This window comes from Aspergillus tanneri (assembly GCF_003426965.1).
Source record: "Aspergillus tanneri strain NIH1004 chromosome Unknown AapTan_1_pilon_pilon_pilon, whole genome shotgun sequence".
Lineage (NCBI taxonomy): Eukaryota > Fungi > Ascomycota > Eurotiomycetes > Eurotiales > Aspergillaceae > Aspergillus > Aspergillus tanneri.
The window spans coordinates 2,964,242-2,980,971 of NW_022984628.1; the positions used below are offsets into that span (position 1 = coordinate 2,964,242).

Here is a 16,730-nt window from a genome sequence, read left to right on the forward strand (position 1 = left end):
CGGGTGCCGAATCAGTTCCAATGAATTCCAGCCACCCGCCCAACCCACATTTCCTTCTCACGTCACGTCTGACTGATCTTTTAACTAATCTTTCCCTCCCCATCTCCCTCTTCCTGCTTACGAGATCATCCCCAGTTATCCATCACCAACAGTACGTACTAGTCAGCATCATAAACCCCCTCGTTAAGTACTAAGCTGCCCGAGTATCATCTGCTTACCTCATCTTCTCCCTCGCTCGACATCCTCATCTACTACACATTCTCCGCCTCTCTCTGGGAAATACTGTAGCTAGCCTAGCTACATTTGACATCCCCTTGTTCGCCTTGAATTGATTTGTATCGCGTCGTTCCTCGGGCGCGTATTTGTTGCCTCTTAGGATTTCATACTCTCGATGCAGCCTACACTAGCCCCAGCACCGCATCCAAGCATGCAAACTTCTGCTCAGGTAAGCAGCCTATACTTCTCGCGGTTTGTCATCAGATCGCCTTTTCTTTAGTCCTTCCATCGTCTACGCGATTGGAGCTCAGGTTCTTCTCCGGCCTGTTGCTCTTCGCTTAGAAAGCATGATTCGGAGACCCTGGTTTCCATGATGGATGACGAGAGCTGCCTTGCGGGTCGCGCGTCAATAGGATCGGCTTGTATTTATTCGGAAGCAAACACTAATGTCAATTTTCCTATAGGACCATGCTGATCAGGGTGAGTTACCTGCCTGCGCGATCATACCTGTTGAAGAGGAAACGCGTTTTTATATTTTTTTTTTTTTTTTTTGGTCAATTGCGCGTGCGCAGACTGCCACCGATGGCATGGAGTTTTTGATATATTACATTTATCAGTGGGTTGAAGCTAATAGTACAAACAGTGCTCCATGATCAGCTATTAGCTGCTCATCAGCATCTGTCGCATTCACAGCAAGCTCGTCCGCAAGCCCCTGCCGCACAACCTCCCCACATGCAACCCAACACGACAAGTCCTCGCGACCAAAACAATATTGATCCAGCGATTTCCGGGGCAGCCATGCTTAGTGCTCCACCCCAGACTCCTCCCCAACCAGAGCCTACAGGGCAAGAGTCTCCTAAGACGTACGGCAAGCGACCATTGTCTACCTCCAAGCGTGCCGCCCAAAACCGTGCGGCGCAGGTACGTGTACTATAGATATGACAGTGTAAAGGCCTCACTAATTTGAGTAGAGGGCATTCCGACAGCGCAAAGAGAGCTACATTCGCAAGTTGGAGGAGCAAGTGAAGGAGTTCGACCGTATGTCGGATGGCTACAAAGCCCTGCAGACTGAGAACTATCAGCTCCGAGAGTACATTATAAACCTGCAGTCTCGGCTATTGGACTCTCAGGGCGAGGTCCCAGAACTGCCAGGAAATATCGATCTAAGCCAGCCGCGGGCGGACTTAAATGTCGCGCCCCATGGCACTGGCGCTGCATCGGCCGCTTCTGGACCTGCGTCCTCGTCGACAGGCCCTCAACAATCTCAGCCTAACCAGAATCAGGCTGCCGCTTCTAATGACGACATGAATTCTCTGAACCGTATCGCGGTTGCTGGTCTCGGAATGCGCAAGCATCCCAACGAAGAGGCGAATTACTTGGGGAACAACTTTGCAGCCCGCCGCACTCGCGCGGACGAGCATCAACATGATGGTTCAGAGACGACCAAGACGGAGCCTACACATGGGCTTCCTATCGTATCATGAGTGAACAGCATATCTTTACCTTATTGTCGGAATATGGCTTTGCTCTTTAGTTTTCTTCTTTGATATCATTAGGACTTGTTACTTATTTGATTTATTATGGGCGCCTTTCTCGCTCCTTTCTATACTCTTGTGCTTTAGTTTTTCTGGTGTATGGCGTGATATTAATAGGTTCTAATTTCTGGCCTTGGAGAGGCGGTATTCTGCGTTCTTGTGCTTGTGGTTGAAATTGCCACTTCACTTTATAGTCTCGATACTGATGAGGATAAGGCAATGGTTTCTAATGCCGGAAGTGATTTCTTAGCGAATCCTTCGTAAACACACGGTTGGCACCCGCAGAACGCTTGCCATGGCCCAATTATTGCCCGTCGTTTCCACAGACGGTCTGGGACGTTGTTGAGGCATGTATCGAGATTTACCTCTTTAGTTCGCATTTACTATGATTCGCAGGGTTTGATATAGCAACGTGAACACCCATACAATTTAAAGCACAGGAAACTTGGGAATCCTTTTAAATATTCGTTAATGCATATTATCTATCCTGCTAGGAGTTCCGCAGATTCAGACACTGGGCTATCGGCAATCATAAACCAAAATTCAAGCACTTTAAAAAGAGGATATCAAACGTCTTGATCAAACAGATCCAACATAATGGGGCGAGACAAGGAGAATTTGAGGAGATCGAAAGAAAGAAAGAAAAAAGCCGGGAATTTATGGTTGCCAAATTGACCGACAAATCGGACATGTTGCCAAAGTATCATATCTTGTTCTGCAAGATTGGATCCAGTTGTCCATACAGTTTTTGTGGAAGTTCGATCCACATTGTGCTTTGCACCATACCAGCTCTTTGTTGTGCTCGTCATCATCTGGTATGTCATCTTGCTGTTCCGACTCTGAGGACGCTTCGCTGTCTGGATCTGGGGTATCAGAGTTCGTTTCGTACCAGACTTCCCGGTCTTCTTCTTCGTCTTCTTCATTTCCGGTGGACGGTTGGTTGATATGAGATTGGCCTTGTTCCTGCATTGATTGCATACAGATACTACAATTCCCTTCCACGCATCGTCGGGTAGTCAGGGTCTGGACGGGAGTGACGGATCTCGTGGCATGCGTGGTTGTTGAGGCAGTTGAGGTGTTTCGAGTGCTGCCAGACTCTGTTTCTATGGCTGATGTGGTCTCACTGAACCTTTGTCGGCTGCTGACAGTCGAAGTCGATTCTTCCTGGTCAGTCGAGATCCGCGCCGTCCTGTCTGTGTCGATGCTTGCTCCCGTGCGGGGCCTGATGCTTGGAGATTCTCTCCGTCGCTGGGTCTGTGATGGAGACGAGCTAGATTGGCTTTGACGGCTCTGTTGGTCACTGGAAGTTTCTCGCGAGCGAGTCATTCTTGGAGTCTCTGGCCGCATATGCCTTTGGGCCATCCGGTCCTCGACAGGGGCAGAGCGCCGTGCTGGGGAAGCAGCAGCAGCAACCCTGATTTGGGTGGCTTGAAATTTGCAGATTTGTAACCGCCAATTCGAAGATAGATCCGAAGCTTGATATTGGTGGAACCTCTTGCAAAGGACCAGGGGTGCCAGTTCGTCGAGCAAATTATCTATGCGCTGTCCCGCACAAAACCGCCTAGTGCATCGTTCAAGGAGACCACAGGCGTAGTTACGGTTTTCCTTATTTATTACATTTCTGCATTGACGTCCCTTCGTATGGGCATAGCCAACACAATGATTATCCTCTTTTGGATAGAGATTGAGAATCTCGGAAAGAAGGCACGGCGAAGAGTAAGCCATTTAGAAGTGGAAATGTGAAAAAAGATAGGTGGAAGTTGAGTAGACACTGGGATTATGAATTGGCTGATTGGCTTAGGAAAGTAAAAGGCTGATCCGGAGCTGATGCTTTCTTTCGCCCACCTCACCTGAGGATTAAGGCCTTTAAATAATCTAATGTTCCTTCAACAGAAGAACAGAAGAGACCATACTGATCTAATTATGGCGCAATTGTGGCTGATACCATGGAATGACTCTACCCTTCCCCTCTCCGAGCAGATTTGATGTTCGAGGCTTAGCACCAGGAATGCAGGGGGGGGAAGGGGGGGCCGCACTTCTCATAGGTCTACATGACCTTTCAACTAAACGATTCGTTCAGAGATACTACGAAAAGACGGCTTGAGACACCACATCAGGAACGGAGCGAACCGTCCTCCGTAAGGCGCAGCCATTAATTAATCTAGCAGGGTCAGGGTTCGAATGGAGCTCCCCTCGATTCTCAGTGGTGCAGTCATACAGGGGGAAGATCGCATGGAGACCATTGGTCTTGCTAAGACTCCGGTGGAATGCTAATGCACTTGCGGCAACTGAAAATAGCTGCGTAGCAGCGTTACATCGCATTGACAGATGCTCTGTTAAGCGCTCTTCTCTAGGCTACTTCTTTATCATATCTGCCACGAGGCTGTGCTTTTTTTGGAGCATGTGGCTAAATGATTGTACACTGCGTCAGTCAACTACGGGTGGAAAGGCCAAAAAATAATAATGGAGCCTTAGAAGTTGTAGTCTTGCAACTGCGATACAGTATAGACTTCAGTGATTAGCTTAAACAAATCAAGCCCTTTGGAATACCCACCTAGACGCTGTATTAAAGAGTCCCTTTCACTAATGGTAGCAGTCATGTATGCATAGGACAACCTGATTATCAGCTAAATGGAGGAATGCGTTGTTTTTAGACACTTGGGGCCTAAGAATTTAAATTGTGTGTATAAGTATCAATCTTCTTTAATTCTCCTGGTTGATTTTTGCTTGCAGCGTGATGGGCTAGCCCTACGGTCGCACTTTAGTGGGATTTTCCATTGTTGTTTTTGAATTCATGATTATTTCTTTGTTTACCCCACTCCTTTCTTTAGACCACGTTCTTTATTTCTGGCCTCACTAACTTGCCCCCATCACCTACGCCTTATATCCTTAGCCATGGCCCTGTAATGATAATTGGTGGGATTCGTCGACTGAGGTCATCTTTAGTTTACCAGACGTCCTTTGCTTTTTCTTTTGGTAGGATGACTTCCACCAGCCCGCTTAGCAAGGATGTCCTCGCCTACCAGCCACGAAGCTATCAACTAGAGATGTTTGAGGCGAGCATGAAGGAGAACATTATAGTTGCAGTATGTTGATGAGGTTTTCTTTCGTTCGTTCTTTCTTTTTCAATGTATATAGCCACTATGTATGCTGATAAAATTAGATGGATACAGGTAGTGGGAAAACAAACATGTACTGATTCCCTCCTTGCTGAGACATAAAAATCTCTTGTTCTCATAAATCTCAATCCAGAGCTCTGCTACGAATTGTTGGTGAGCTGGAAAGCTGCAATCCACGGAAGGTACAGTATTATCCTCTCTATCCCATCTGTATATAATACCAACTGGTAACTTATATATTTAGCTTATATGGTTTCTGGCACCGACAGTGGCTTTGTGTATTCAACAGCACAAAGTTATCACTAAGAACATCCCATCTGTGCAGGCACGAACACTCACTGGATTAGATAAAGTCGAACTCTGGACAGAGCAGCCCATATGGGATGCAGTATTAAAAAACATACAGGTTGTTGTTTCAACTCACGCGGTCCTTGCTGATGCATTGACCCATGGGTTTGTAGAAATCTCTCAGCTAGGACTTATCATATTTGACGAAGGTTGTACATAACACATACATCTATAATAATTACAAGATGCTAATTGTTTCTTACACTGCAGCACATCACTGTATGCGCCGCCACCCAGCGAACAAAATAATGCAGGATTTCTATCATCCCGCCTTGGCTAAACATGGCCCAGGAGCTGTTCCGCACATAATGGGCCTCACAGCAAGTCCAGTGGTGAGATCGAGTCTTCTTGAATTACTGTGAGTTGTGCGATAATGCCTAATGGTCTTGTGTGTCTGGCTGAGTTTTATTGCTTAGTACTGTCGAGTCGAATCTTGCTTCAGTGTGCAAGACACCCCGTGTTCATCGCCAAGAGCTATTGAAGCATACTCACCGACCTCATCTGCAGCAAATTTTGTTTACCCCACTGGAACCCGAAGAGCTGTTGGGAAATGACACTTTGAGGGCTCTTCAATTTGCTTGGGAGACCTTGGACATTAATGAAGATCCATACGTGAAGAGTCTCAGAGGAAGCCCGGACAACGACGCTCAACTACAAAAAACTCTCTTGACCCGAAAGACATACTGCAACGAGCAAATAAAAAAGTTGGTTGACCGAAGCTGTCACATCTTCGAAGAGCTGGGGGACTGGGCTGTCGAATATTTCATACGTGCATGTAGCGAACAATTGAGGTCCAAACTTGACGACTCTTCCGTGATGGTTGGCTGGGAAGACGAGGAAAAAGCCTACATCATGGAGTTTATGGACCGTCTCCCCATCTCAGATGTTCCTTGCACAAAAATAGAGGATTTTTGTATATCGCCTAAGTTAGAAGCTCTCATGGCCTTTTTGGATGGCATATATGATCCAGAATTTTCGGGCATTATTTTTGTACAGCAAAGGGCTACAGTCAGTGTGATGGCCAAATTATTATCAGTCCACCCTTTGACAAAGGATCGCTTTCGATGTGCCGCTTACGTTGGCTGGTCTAACGGTGGTGGCATGCGCAAAGACATGATAAGCGGGCTTCTTACTATGGAAATGCAGCGAAACACTCTGGACGAGTTCCGTGATGGGCATAAGAACCTCATTATAGCGACCGACGTCTTGGAAGAAGGAATCGACATCAGTTCGTGCAAAGTGGTTGCTTGCTATGATAAGCCCCCGAATCTGAAATCGTTCGTACAACGACGGGGCCGTGCTCGGCAGAGAGAGTCAGTATTCGCGATTCTGCTCTCAACATTCGATGAATCTTCCAATTTAAGCAAGTGGCAGGCCCTGGAGAAAGCTATGATGGAGGCCTATCAGAATGATGAAAGACTTCTCCAAGAGGCACGGAATCTGGAGAGCTTCAATGAAGATATAAAGGAAAGGTTTACTGTCGAGTCTACCAGGTACGATATACTCGTGTGCCCTAACTCTCCCAACTTTGTTGGTTGTTTTAATTCTGTTTGTACTTTTCTTTTCTCATTGACATCGACTAGCGCTGTTTTGACCCCAGGCGAAGCTGTCGCACATCTACATCACTTCTGTTCGGTGCTTCCTCGAGATCCCTATGCAAGTAACAGACCAGAATTTTCTTTTGAAATTAATGATGTCGGGCTTTTGAGGGGAATGGTAACCTTGCCCAGTAGCGTGCATCCTGCAGTTCGTCGCACTACGGGGAAAACGTGGTGGACAACAGAGCGAGCGGCTGTTAAAGAAGCAGCATTCCAGTCATACAAGTCTCTCTATAGGTTTGGCCTCGTGAATGACCATCTCCTTCCACTAACAAGGAAGCAAGAGTTTGGATTGAATGACTACGATACTTTGCCGTCAATAGTGGAAATATCAGAACAGCATGACCCGTGGAGAGACTGGGCATCGTCATGGTCAACACCAGACTTCCATCAAACCCGCATAGCGGTGCGGCTGGAAGGAAATGCGGATTATGAGTTTTTTATGAAATTGAACACCCCAGTTTCCTTGCCCCTGTTAAATCCAATGACTCTATTTTGGGACAGTGAGAATACATTTAACTTATCATTCGCTCCTGCTGAGCGGGTATCTTGTTTGACCACAGACGCGATCCAGCATATGAGAGAGATCACTGCATTGTATCTTCAGGTTGTTCGCTCTGGAGTATTGCGGCCGGAGCGAGATTTTGTGGCTTTGTTTGGGCCCGATGTATGCCACGATGACTTGGAAGACTGCCTCCGCGAAAGCCAAGGATACGAGGCTGCCCTTGATGTCTTTAACCAAGGGAGAGAAGCGGGAATTATGGGTATAGTTCGGGATCTCTCGCAGCCGTACAGCGAACCACTCTTGTTCAAGAGGTGGCTCGTATCTACACAAGATCCCTCTATTGTTGAATTGGAATGCGAGAGATTTCCGCGACGGAGAAACCTTATGCACCGCCAAACCCTTACAGCTCCTAAGCAGCCAGACACTGTTAATAATGACAGTCCTGATCTACGCTCAAGGGTATGCGTTCTGTCTGCTGAGACATGCATTGTGCATAAGTTCCCACTCTCTGACTCTATCTTTGGGCTTTTCATTCCTGCCATACTTGATCGACTGGAGGCGACATTAATTGCATCCAGACTATGCGAGACTACTCTGCAAAATATTGGTTTCACAGGCACCGAACATGTCATTACGGCTATCACTACACCATCAGCCCAGGCGGTGACAAACTACCAGAGGTACGAATTTCTCGGAGATTCCGTTCTGAAATTTACTGTTTCCTGCCAACTATTCTTCCAACATCCCAACTGGCATGAAGGCTATCTTTCTCAAGGACGAGATGATATTGTTCAAAACCCTCGACTCGCACGAGCAGCTCTTGACCTTGGTCTTGATTCATTTATCATCAGCAAGCAGTTTAGCCCGCGGAAGTGGTCTGCTCCACTAATATCAGAGAAGATAACGCAAGTCGCTTCTCGACGGACGATGTCAACCAAAGTACTCGCCGACATTGTTGAATCATTGATCGGAGCAGCATACCTAGACGGTGGTCATGAAAAAGCACAGGCATGCATTCATTTTTTCCTACCTGAAGTTAACATGACCGCGCCAGCCAACGTGTCCTTGACTTCATGTGCAGTCTCCAAAAACGACCGCCACATGATAAATGATCTCTTGGAAGAGCAAGTTGGCTATTCATTCCGCAACCGTTCTCTACTCCTGGAAGCTCTCACCCATCCCTCATGCCAGCATGATGCGTCCACACAGTCGTACCAGAGGCTAGAGTTTCTTGGCGATGCAGTTCTCGACATGGTCATTGTTTCTACCATTTTCAAACACGCGATCGAGATCCCTCAAGGCGAAATGACTATGATAAAGCATGCAATGGTTAATGCGAATCTTCTAGCTTTTCTATGCATGGAGTTCGCCATGGAGCAGGAATCTATAAACGTCGAGCAAACCCCGAGCGGTGGTTTCGCAATAAAATCTGACAAGGAGTATGTCGAGCTCTGGCGTTTCATGAGATGTGAGGGTATAAACTTGAGAACCGCTCAAGAAAGAGCCATTTCGCGATATCACCTCTTACGAGAGGAGATATCCCTTTATCTACACCAGGGCAATCATTATCCCTGGCAAGCTCTCTCTCAGCTAAACGCCGACAAACTCTTTTCCGACATTATCGAGAGCGTTATCGGAGCTATTTTCGTCGACTCGCTCGGGAATCTGGTCGAGTGTGAGATGTTTGCGGAACGCATCGGGCTACTACCATATCTCCGGCGGATTCTGGCAGGTGGCATCAATGTCGCGCATCCTATGAATATTGCCCAGCAAATGTCTAAAGGGAACGTTCAATTCAGTGTGAAACGGATCCAAGTTGAGAATGGCGATGCCAGCTATCAATGCGCGGTTACGCTGGATGGTCATGAGGCCGTAGTTGTAGAAGGTTGCTTGTCCAGGGAAGAGGCAGAGGTCAAGGCTGCTAATGGCGCGATCGAAATTCTCATGCAGTTGGCTGCAACTACCACTAGTGAGCAGTGATGTAATGGGGCTTTTTTTTTTTTTTTTTTTTTTGAATGGAACGAGTTTATGTTGAATATCTTAGACATCACGTCTGCGCTGTGTAGATGATAGTTTGGTTCACTGCTTGCGGCTTCATAATATTCAACTGTAGCTTGGATACCCTTTTCTGGCGATTAATGTATGCCCACATACTAGATGTGATGAACGATAAGGAATGAGAAATGATAATATTATTTTTGTGTTGAAGTTGGCATATTTGATGAGTCTTGTTTTAATTTTGGCACTGAAAATTGCCAGGAAAGGAACTATAATATACCTGTCTAAGAAACAGGGCAAAAATAATACATCAAAATGATCGCTAAATATACCTACAAGTAGCCTACTTCTTCTTCCTACCACCTTTGGGTCGTCCACGAGTCGCTTTTCCCTTACGCTCTGCTTCAGGTTGCGGTTCTTCTACCTCCTTCGTTTGCGGCTCCTCTTCGTCTCGACTATCGGCATCTGAGCTCCGTGGTTCCTTCTGGGCATATTCACTAGCTGCAACCATAACACCATCATCGGTCACGTCATCAGCAGACGAATGATTCTCGGAGTCAGTCCCAGAGACAGGCTCCCATCCCTCGGCTGACTGCCGCGGCGTGCTCCGAATGCCAGCTAGGACTTTCTTTGTCTCACTCTCCTCTCCATTCCAGGCCCCGCAGCTACCACACCGCCAGCGACCAAGTTCTTCCAGAGTCTTGATGCCTGGCGGCGCCTGGCCATTCACAAGTCGACAGGAGGTGCAGATTAATGCCATCCTGTTTTTTGGCTGGGTCTCATCTTCTCCCAAGAGAACGTCTAACAGGCGATCATACCAGTGGGAATGTTCGACATATTGGGGTGCACTGGGGAAAGCGTTGGGGGCGAACCCAGGCTCGTCAACCGCAGGAGGAGGCGATAGAGTATCTGAGGCTCTTTGCGGGGAGGCATACGGGGACGAAGGTGGATATAGGTCTGGCAAGGGAGCGGTTGGAGGCGGCTGAACGGGGCATGGCGTTTGAATATTTGCAGTTGGTGGAGGAGCGAGGCCGGTTCGTTGGATAGGGGGCTGAGGATTCGAAGGTTTGCGTTTGGACTCGGACTTGCGTTTTTCATCGCCAGATCTGGTACGTGGTTGTTGCTTGGGCGACTCCCCCGCATATTTTTCCAACAGCTGTTGAGTCGAATTATATTTTGTGGCAACCTTGAGCTTCTCAATGGTTTCATCGCGCTGCCTGTGGAGGTCGTCCAGATACCGTTGCGATTTGCCAATGCGGTAGTCGAAATACTTGCCGGCTGCTGCCCGAACGACGTAGATCCTACAACATCAGTAGTGCGCATGGGAGACAACGGATGGGGTCTTACAGGATGGGACCGCCAACTACCGCAAAGTATTCCTTCGCGCCCCAATTCTCCCATCCTAAGACGAGGGCCAAGATGATCGAGTACAGCAGGTATGCGAAGGTGGTGTACAGGGTCCAGAGAGCTTTGAAGCGACGGGCATGTTGACGGTGGGCCTCTAACCGAGAGGTCGTCTGGACGATCTTGGTTGAAAGGGTGGAAAGAGCCTTCTCAAAAGACGCCGGAGAGTTGTCCTCTCCCTGTGTGTGTGAAGTGAGTTGGTTAGTGTGGGCTGTGGCTGCTGGAATGGGTAACCTACCTTAAAGGGCCAGAGGGATACCATGACCGACAGGGTTTGTAGGCGAGTTAATCTGGAATTAGTGAAATGAGCTAAAGAGGCTTAGTACAGGAGCATTCTCAAGTCAGCGAACACGGGGATCCTGCAACCCCCGAGGATGTTACGGTGAGGGGGAAAAGAAGAGCTGGAGGCAATTTGGCAACGCTCAACGTCAGCAGCTCCGGCACGGACCACCCGCCTAGCTGCCCGTCAAAAACGCCGATCGTCAATTCATCTCCATCAGACGCAATGCCATTGCAGTGAGCTAGGAGCACCAACAGTACAGAGAAGAGTTTAGTGTCAAGGACCAATATTGATCGTATGGATCTATTTTAGTTTAGCAGTAGCGGCCTCCAATTAGAACTCCAATCCTCTTCTCAGAAAACATAGCTGTGTGCTTGAAGCTGGATACCAGGTTATGACGGAGTATTTGATCCAAGGCAAATCATGATGAAATTCTCGTGCATGTTACCAAGGGCTTACTTATTTTTTATTTTGAATGCACACATTCATCCTATATGGCGGATCTGTCTGGTTAATAACGTACTCTCTAGGTTCCAACCCTGTCCAAGAGTATTCGGAAGCAATACAAACAGCTACTAGGTAAACGCATCCCAATTCGTTGACGTGAACTTAGATGACAGCTTTACCAGTGTAACCGTCGAGGATGAACAGGGCAAGAGTCCGGAAATATAACCGAGGAGATCTTGCTCGAGCCTCTGTTGTCGCCTCGGGCGCCAATCCGCCACCTGCATACGGGTGGGACCATATGAAGCGATCCGCTCGCTCTATGAACAATGAACCAAGTCTATATACACAACAGATCTATACCCATGGTCATGCAATAAATAAACCATAACTTCTGGATTTGTGTGTGATGAAAAAAATCCTCCCCTATGCATGAAGATTATTCAAAGTGGAACAATGCATTGCAATTCCATACAGAATATATCCCGCATATCCTATAATGTGAATTGATTAGGTGATATCGAAGAGCAGACAAATTGGCACTAAATCAACAGTCTCATCTGATGGCAAGAATTTCTTTTGTGACAACCAGGTTGCTATTTTGACTAGACCTATTCCAGAGTCTAAGCAATCCATGCTCGATTGCTGCGCTCGGGCCCCAGTTGGGATTGGCCCTAGAGCTACAGAAGATTGCAGAAAGACAACCTCGCATTCTGGAGCCCAAGAGTGCCAGAATTTAATAGCTCATAATGAGAATAATCGTAGGCGGTATTCAGGCTAAATCATGTTCCCCGACTATACAAATGTAGGCTCAATGCTACGCTGTTCCCACTTAACTGATTATTACTAGGTTGAGTTATGTCATCTCCACAGCAATTTCTACTTATGTATGTATGTAAAAATCTCTTTATCTATATTCTTATACTGTTTACCTTGTATAGCCTCTATGGTGTCAATTTCTTGAATATTTATTCCTAGTAAGGGCTCTACGCCTTCTATTTTCACTTGAATGGTCAATCAAGTCTTTGATGCAATATGGCCGGATCGGCACCCCTACAAGATGTTTCTCCAAACCTCACTTTGGTTTTTGTAGCGTTGACGTCTGTCGCTGGCTACAACTGCCTGGAGCTATTTTCTGGATCCTCGACTCCTTCAAGCACCGAAGTGGGTGCTATTTTTGGAGCATGATTGCAAGCGCTACGGTATTGTCCTCTTCTGTGTTAGCAATATTCTGCTATATTTTGATTTGACCCCAAAGCCTGTCACCATCGTTGGTCTCGCAATCGGATACTTCTGCATGGTCACGAGCCTGTCGATGGTCCTCGACTCGTGAATCCACCTGATCACCAGCGAACAAGTCACTTGACTGGTTCTGTACCTGACCATCGTCACTACTCTCCTGCTCCAGGCCCCCTGGAAGTTTTATTCATCTCCGCATCCTTTATAACCAACAAGCGCTTGGGACAAGCCACCCCTCGCCTTCGAGCGAATCGCCCCAGCCGGCTCCATCTTATGCGAGTACATCATTCTGGGCATATTACGAAGCTATCCGCAGCCTCAAACCCATCATGGAAGTCAAGGGGCGTGAAGGCCGCAAAGTGTTGAACATTGTAACCATCATAAATGTCATTTTCACCCTACTTGATGGCGGTGCGATCGCAACTCAAATCGACAATCATTAAAATGACGTACACTGGCCTGGTCAATAGCGTCTAATTGAAAATGGAGTTTGCCGTCATCATAGGGTCGTCAAGCTTACCCAGAGCCCTATTCGTTGTCCCTATCCCTGTTCTCCTCGATTCTCATCTCTTCCGAACTCTTTAAACGATATTAATACGCTTTCACCTGAAGATGGTTCTAGTTCTCGTGTCCGCAGCAAACGTCTGCAATTCAGTGAGCAGAGACGCAGTAGTGAGATACAGATACGTGACACCTTGAGAGTGTTATACTTCAATGAGTGACCATCTAGATCGCCATACAACTATGATTGAAGTGGAAACGGTTGTCCCGCCTCGTTCTAGAGCCTTTTTATGGGACGATTTGGTCCATCCTGGTGCCGAACTAGTTCATACAAGGCCTAATGCGGGCATCATAGGATCACAGAGCTTGGCTGCATAATTGGTTGAGTGATATAGTTAATCATTTCTCTCTTCGTGTATATAATATTCACTAGGGTCTATGTAATTCTGGGCTGAGATTGGTATCCAGCATATGGTGCTGTCTCTCCTATATTTTCATGTTTTTCATAAGTAGCCCCTCTATGTTATTAATAAAAATCTCGAGCCATCCGACATGTCTAGAAAATTACTAAGATGCAGTAATCTCTCTGTGTGTCGAATACGGATGGAGTGTGTATTCTTAATGACACTTTCCAATTCACAATAATCTCCATGACATCTCGATGATGGGCTTCCAAAATATAATATGCCAATTAGAATGAAATAAACCAAAGAGTCACCAATGCATGTACATATTGCTCAGTAGCTAAAGCTGACTTATTGCTTGTCTCGTCCAGTACACCCATCCACCGTTTCCCCAGCAGCCGGGTCGATAAGTAGCGTCGTTTCGGGCATTGTCATATTCAAGGTCGCCAAAATGAACTTTTAATCGACTGAAGTTGATTGGTTTTAGAATCCAACCGTCAAAGCCGTTGTCAATATATAGCTGTACATATTTTTCTAGTAGAGAAGCTGAAACAGCGAAGATAGGAATCCGCCCATTCAGCTTTGCAACTCTTGACAATTGATCTGTCAAACACTCGTTTTCGATCTGCCGAATGATTTGGGTGGATTTAATGCTGTCGACGATGGGCATCGATAATTGTAGGCTTGCATGTTGTTTGGGTTAGGTAAGTGGGTAACTGAACATCCACGTCCTTTCGTTTTGTCTCGGCCTCAAATACCTCAGTTGCTTCTCTAAAAGTCAAAGAGAGATCGAAATAGTCATCTTTGATAAGTTTCTGAACTTCCTCGGCATTGGTTAGATCAAGAAGCTGATTAATGACATCGATGAGTGATTTAGAGGCGGAATAGGACTTGGTAAGGTTCTAACGAGCCTCATTATCCAAGGATCCCTCTAGAGAAATTTCTAGATAATTGATAATAGCATTCAATGGTGTTCGGACTTCGTGAGTGGAGTTTCGCAGAAGGGGCTTTGTCGATTGTGAGTTCTGCAAGGTAGCCTTATTTGGTTGCTATACTTTGATGAATTTGCCGTAAACCAATCACATAACGGCAGCCCTCTCAACTTCGGACTCTGCATTCTCGAGACTGATCAAGAATCATTTCTTTCTAGATCTGGATGCTCTTGCGGCGGCTCCAGACTACCATGGTCGAATTCTTCTCATATGGATTGCCGCCCCATTGGATTTCCGTCAGCTGCCCTCAATGGAAAAAGACCCCATGCTGTCAGTTGATAGTGGAATATATAGCATACCTGAAATCGTTTTAAAGCCAAGAAGAAAGTGTAAGTCAGGAAAATCCTTATCACCCTGTGGGAAGCGAGTGCAAAACTGAACTTACGCAGCTTGAGATATTCATCAAAGCAGGAACTTCCTGCGAATGTGATGGGCCTCCCAGAGTTTTAATTTCTCCTCGGATTGAGAACCCAGCATAATAAGCATCAAATAGCTTCAGTAAATTATCAGATATTTCTAGAATATATCCTGAAGGATTCGCGTCTGTTCGAACAGCGTTGATGCGCTTACGAGCTTGTAATCGAGATGCGTAAGAAAGGCGCTCGATATTTCGCGAAAGTCCATCCCTATTAAGCGACACATTTTTCAAATTGGGAAAGCAAATCGCATAACGAATTGTTCATGAGTTTGGCACGGTATCAATCCCCAAAGTGACTTGTGGTCACCAAAGCTAATGGACATGAATGCAGGCAAACCCATATTTGCTAGATACTTGACATGAATAAGGGACATGGCGTGAAGGTAGGAATGTATCATATATAACGGATTCTCTAAGTCCTCTTTTGTTCGGCAAACCAGTCCAGAGATGGACTGGTCACGGTCGTAGAGTATGCGAACCTTGTTAATCCGATAGAGATCCTAAGCTTGCTTTAGAATGTCTGCCGCTTGAAAATGGAAGACACTTTTACAAATCTTTCCTGATACTTGGATCAATCAATCAACTACTACTATGCCGTTTTAGTCGATGTCAATCATGTAGATCATAACACGATGAAATCTAGTGAGTTGTTTGACTATCCCAATGTTGTGTTGAGCAACTTATCCAGTGTCTCCGTACGACACATCTGGTCTTGAGCCTGACTTATAATGCCAAAAACCTCCATGGCAGCTGCTTCAACTTGCCTGCTGCGCTTTGTACAGCACTCGCAACCGCTGGCTAATGTTCATGGTCCTGGAAAACAATTGCTCAGGTGTGAGCTCCACACCCAAGGTATTTGAAGGAGATGATAGCAATGACTGGTCGGACGGATTCGGAGGATGGAATCGGTCGCCTCCAACCAAAACTAATATATTATGAGATTTCAACTGAGGGATTCTTGTGGATGGGCGCACCATAGCCGCACAGGTCGGTCAGCAGCCCAAATATCGACAAAAAACCTCCGGGCCATCTGCGACGGGGTTATATGCATCTTCCCGGATGAAATCAATGTGGTCAAGAAGAATATCGGCCTGATCTTCAAGCATAATATCACAAAAGCTCTCTAATCCAAAAAGGTTCGAAGGCGAGTAACCGAGTATAGGCTTGGTATTTTACTGGCTATGCGGACAGCACCAAGCTGCCATTGGGCACCTCGCGCAACACAACAATAGCGCCGAAGCTCTGAACTGCACCTGGAATTGGAGAGAGCACGAAAGAGGGTTAGTCAGAGGGAGTATAACTAATTGCCAGTTCGTTAGTTATGTAAGTTGTACAACATGGAGGGCCTAAAAAGGAGAGAAGTATATGCCATTTTGTGTCCACATGCCTACTCATGTGTTATATATAGAAAGGTCTCGCATACCCAGCTTTCCAAATAGCTGAGTAGGCTAGTTTTGGCTTAGGAACTGAGGCCCGGAGTACCAGGCACAATGGAGTAGTAAAGCACAACTACCTACTTAATGTACTGATACGTATTTGCCAGTGCCGGCATTCGCTCCCGCCAGTAATATTAGAGGAAGAGTTAGCTAGATCTAGCTCCGAAATAAAAGTGAGAGAAATGAAAAAGAAGAGGCCAGATTCAATAAGCGACATTGTGCCCCACGACCTAGCTTCCACCTGCTCTGATATTTATGGACTACTCTGTCAGATGGTCCTTGTAAGACCCACA

At 46.4% G+C, this 16,730-nt stretch overlaps 5 protein-coding genes across 5 annotated transcripts; 3 read left to right on the top strand and 2 right to left on the bottom strand.

The window, feature by feature from the left end:
• Nucleotides 1-798: 798 nt before the first annotated feature.
• On the top strand, nt 799-1,700 carry ATNIH1004_002963 (uncharacterized protein; the record flags this gene model as incomplete). The annotated part of the gene is made up of 3 exons (XM_033567647.1): nt 799-808; nt 860-1,137; nt 1,188-1,700. The coding sequence occupies 3 exons, from the start codon at nt 799-801 to the stop codon at nt 1,698-1,700; spliced, it is 801 nt and encodes a 266-aa protein (XP_033429642.1).
• A 754-nt stretch (nt 1,701-2,454) lies between these two features.
• Nucleotides 2,455-3,476, bottom strand: ATNIH1004_002964 (uncharacterized protein; the record flags this gene model as incomplete). The annotated part of the gene is made up of 2 exons (XM_033567648.1): nt 2,455-2,466; nt 2,538-3,476. 2 exons carry the CDS (start codon nt 3,474-3,476, stop codon nt 2,455-2,457), a joined length of 951 nt encoding a protein of 316 aa, XP_033429643.1.
• A 2,050-nt stretch (nt 3,477-5,526) lies between these two features.
• Nucleotides 5,527-9,301, top strand: DCL2 (putative RNA helicase/RNAse III; the record flags this gene model as incomplete). The annotated part of the gene is made up of 3 exons (XM_033567649.1): nt 5,527-5,576; nt 5,635-6,711; nt 6,802-9,301. The coding sequence occupies 3 exons, from the start codon at nt 5,527-5,529 to the stop codon at nt 9,299-9,301; spliced, it is 3,627 nt and encodes a 1,208-aa protein (XP_033429644.1).
• Nucleotides 9,302-9,662: 361 nt separating this feature from the next.
• On the bottom strand, nt 9,663-10,985 carry ATNIH1004_002966 (uncharacterized protein; the record flags this gene model as incomplete). The annotated part of the gene is made up of 3 exons (XM_033567650.1): nt 9,663-10,620; nt 10,667-10,902; nt 10,962-10,985. 3 exons carry the CDS (start codon nt 10,983-10,985, stop codon nt 9,663-9,665), a joined length of 1,218 nt encoding a protein of 405 aa, XP_033429645.1.
• A 1,497-nt stretch (nt 10,986-12,482) lies between these two features.
• Nucleotides 12,483-13,129, top strand: ATNIH1004_002967 (uncharacterized protein; the record flags this gene model as incomplete). Its single annotated transcript, XM_033567651.1, has 3 exons — nt 12,483-12,611; nt 12,706-12,776; nt 12,856-13,129. The coding sequence occupies 3 exons, from the start codon at nt 12,483-12,485 to the stop codon at nt 13,127-13,129; spliced, it is 474 nt and encodes a 157-aa protein (XP_033429646.1).
• Nucleotides 13,130-16,730: the final 3,601 nt, after the last annotated feature.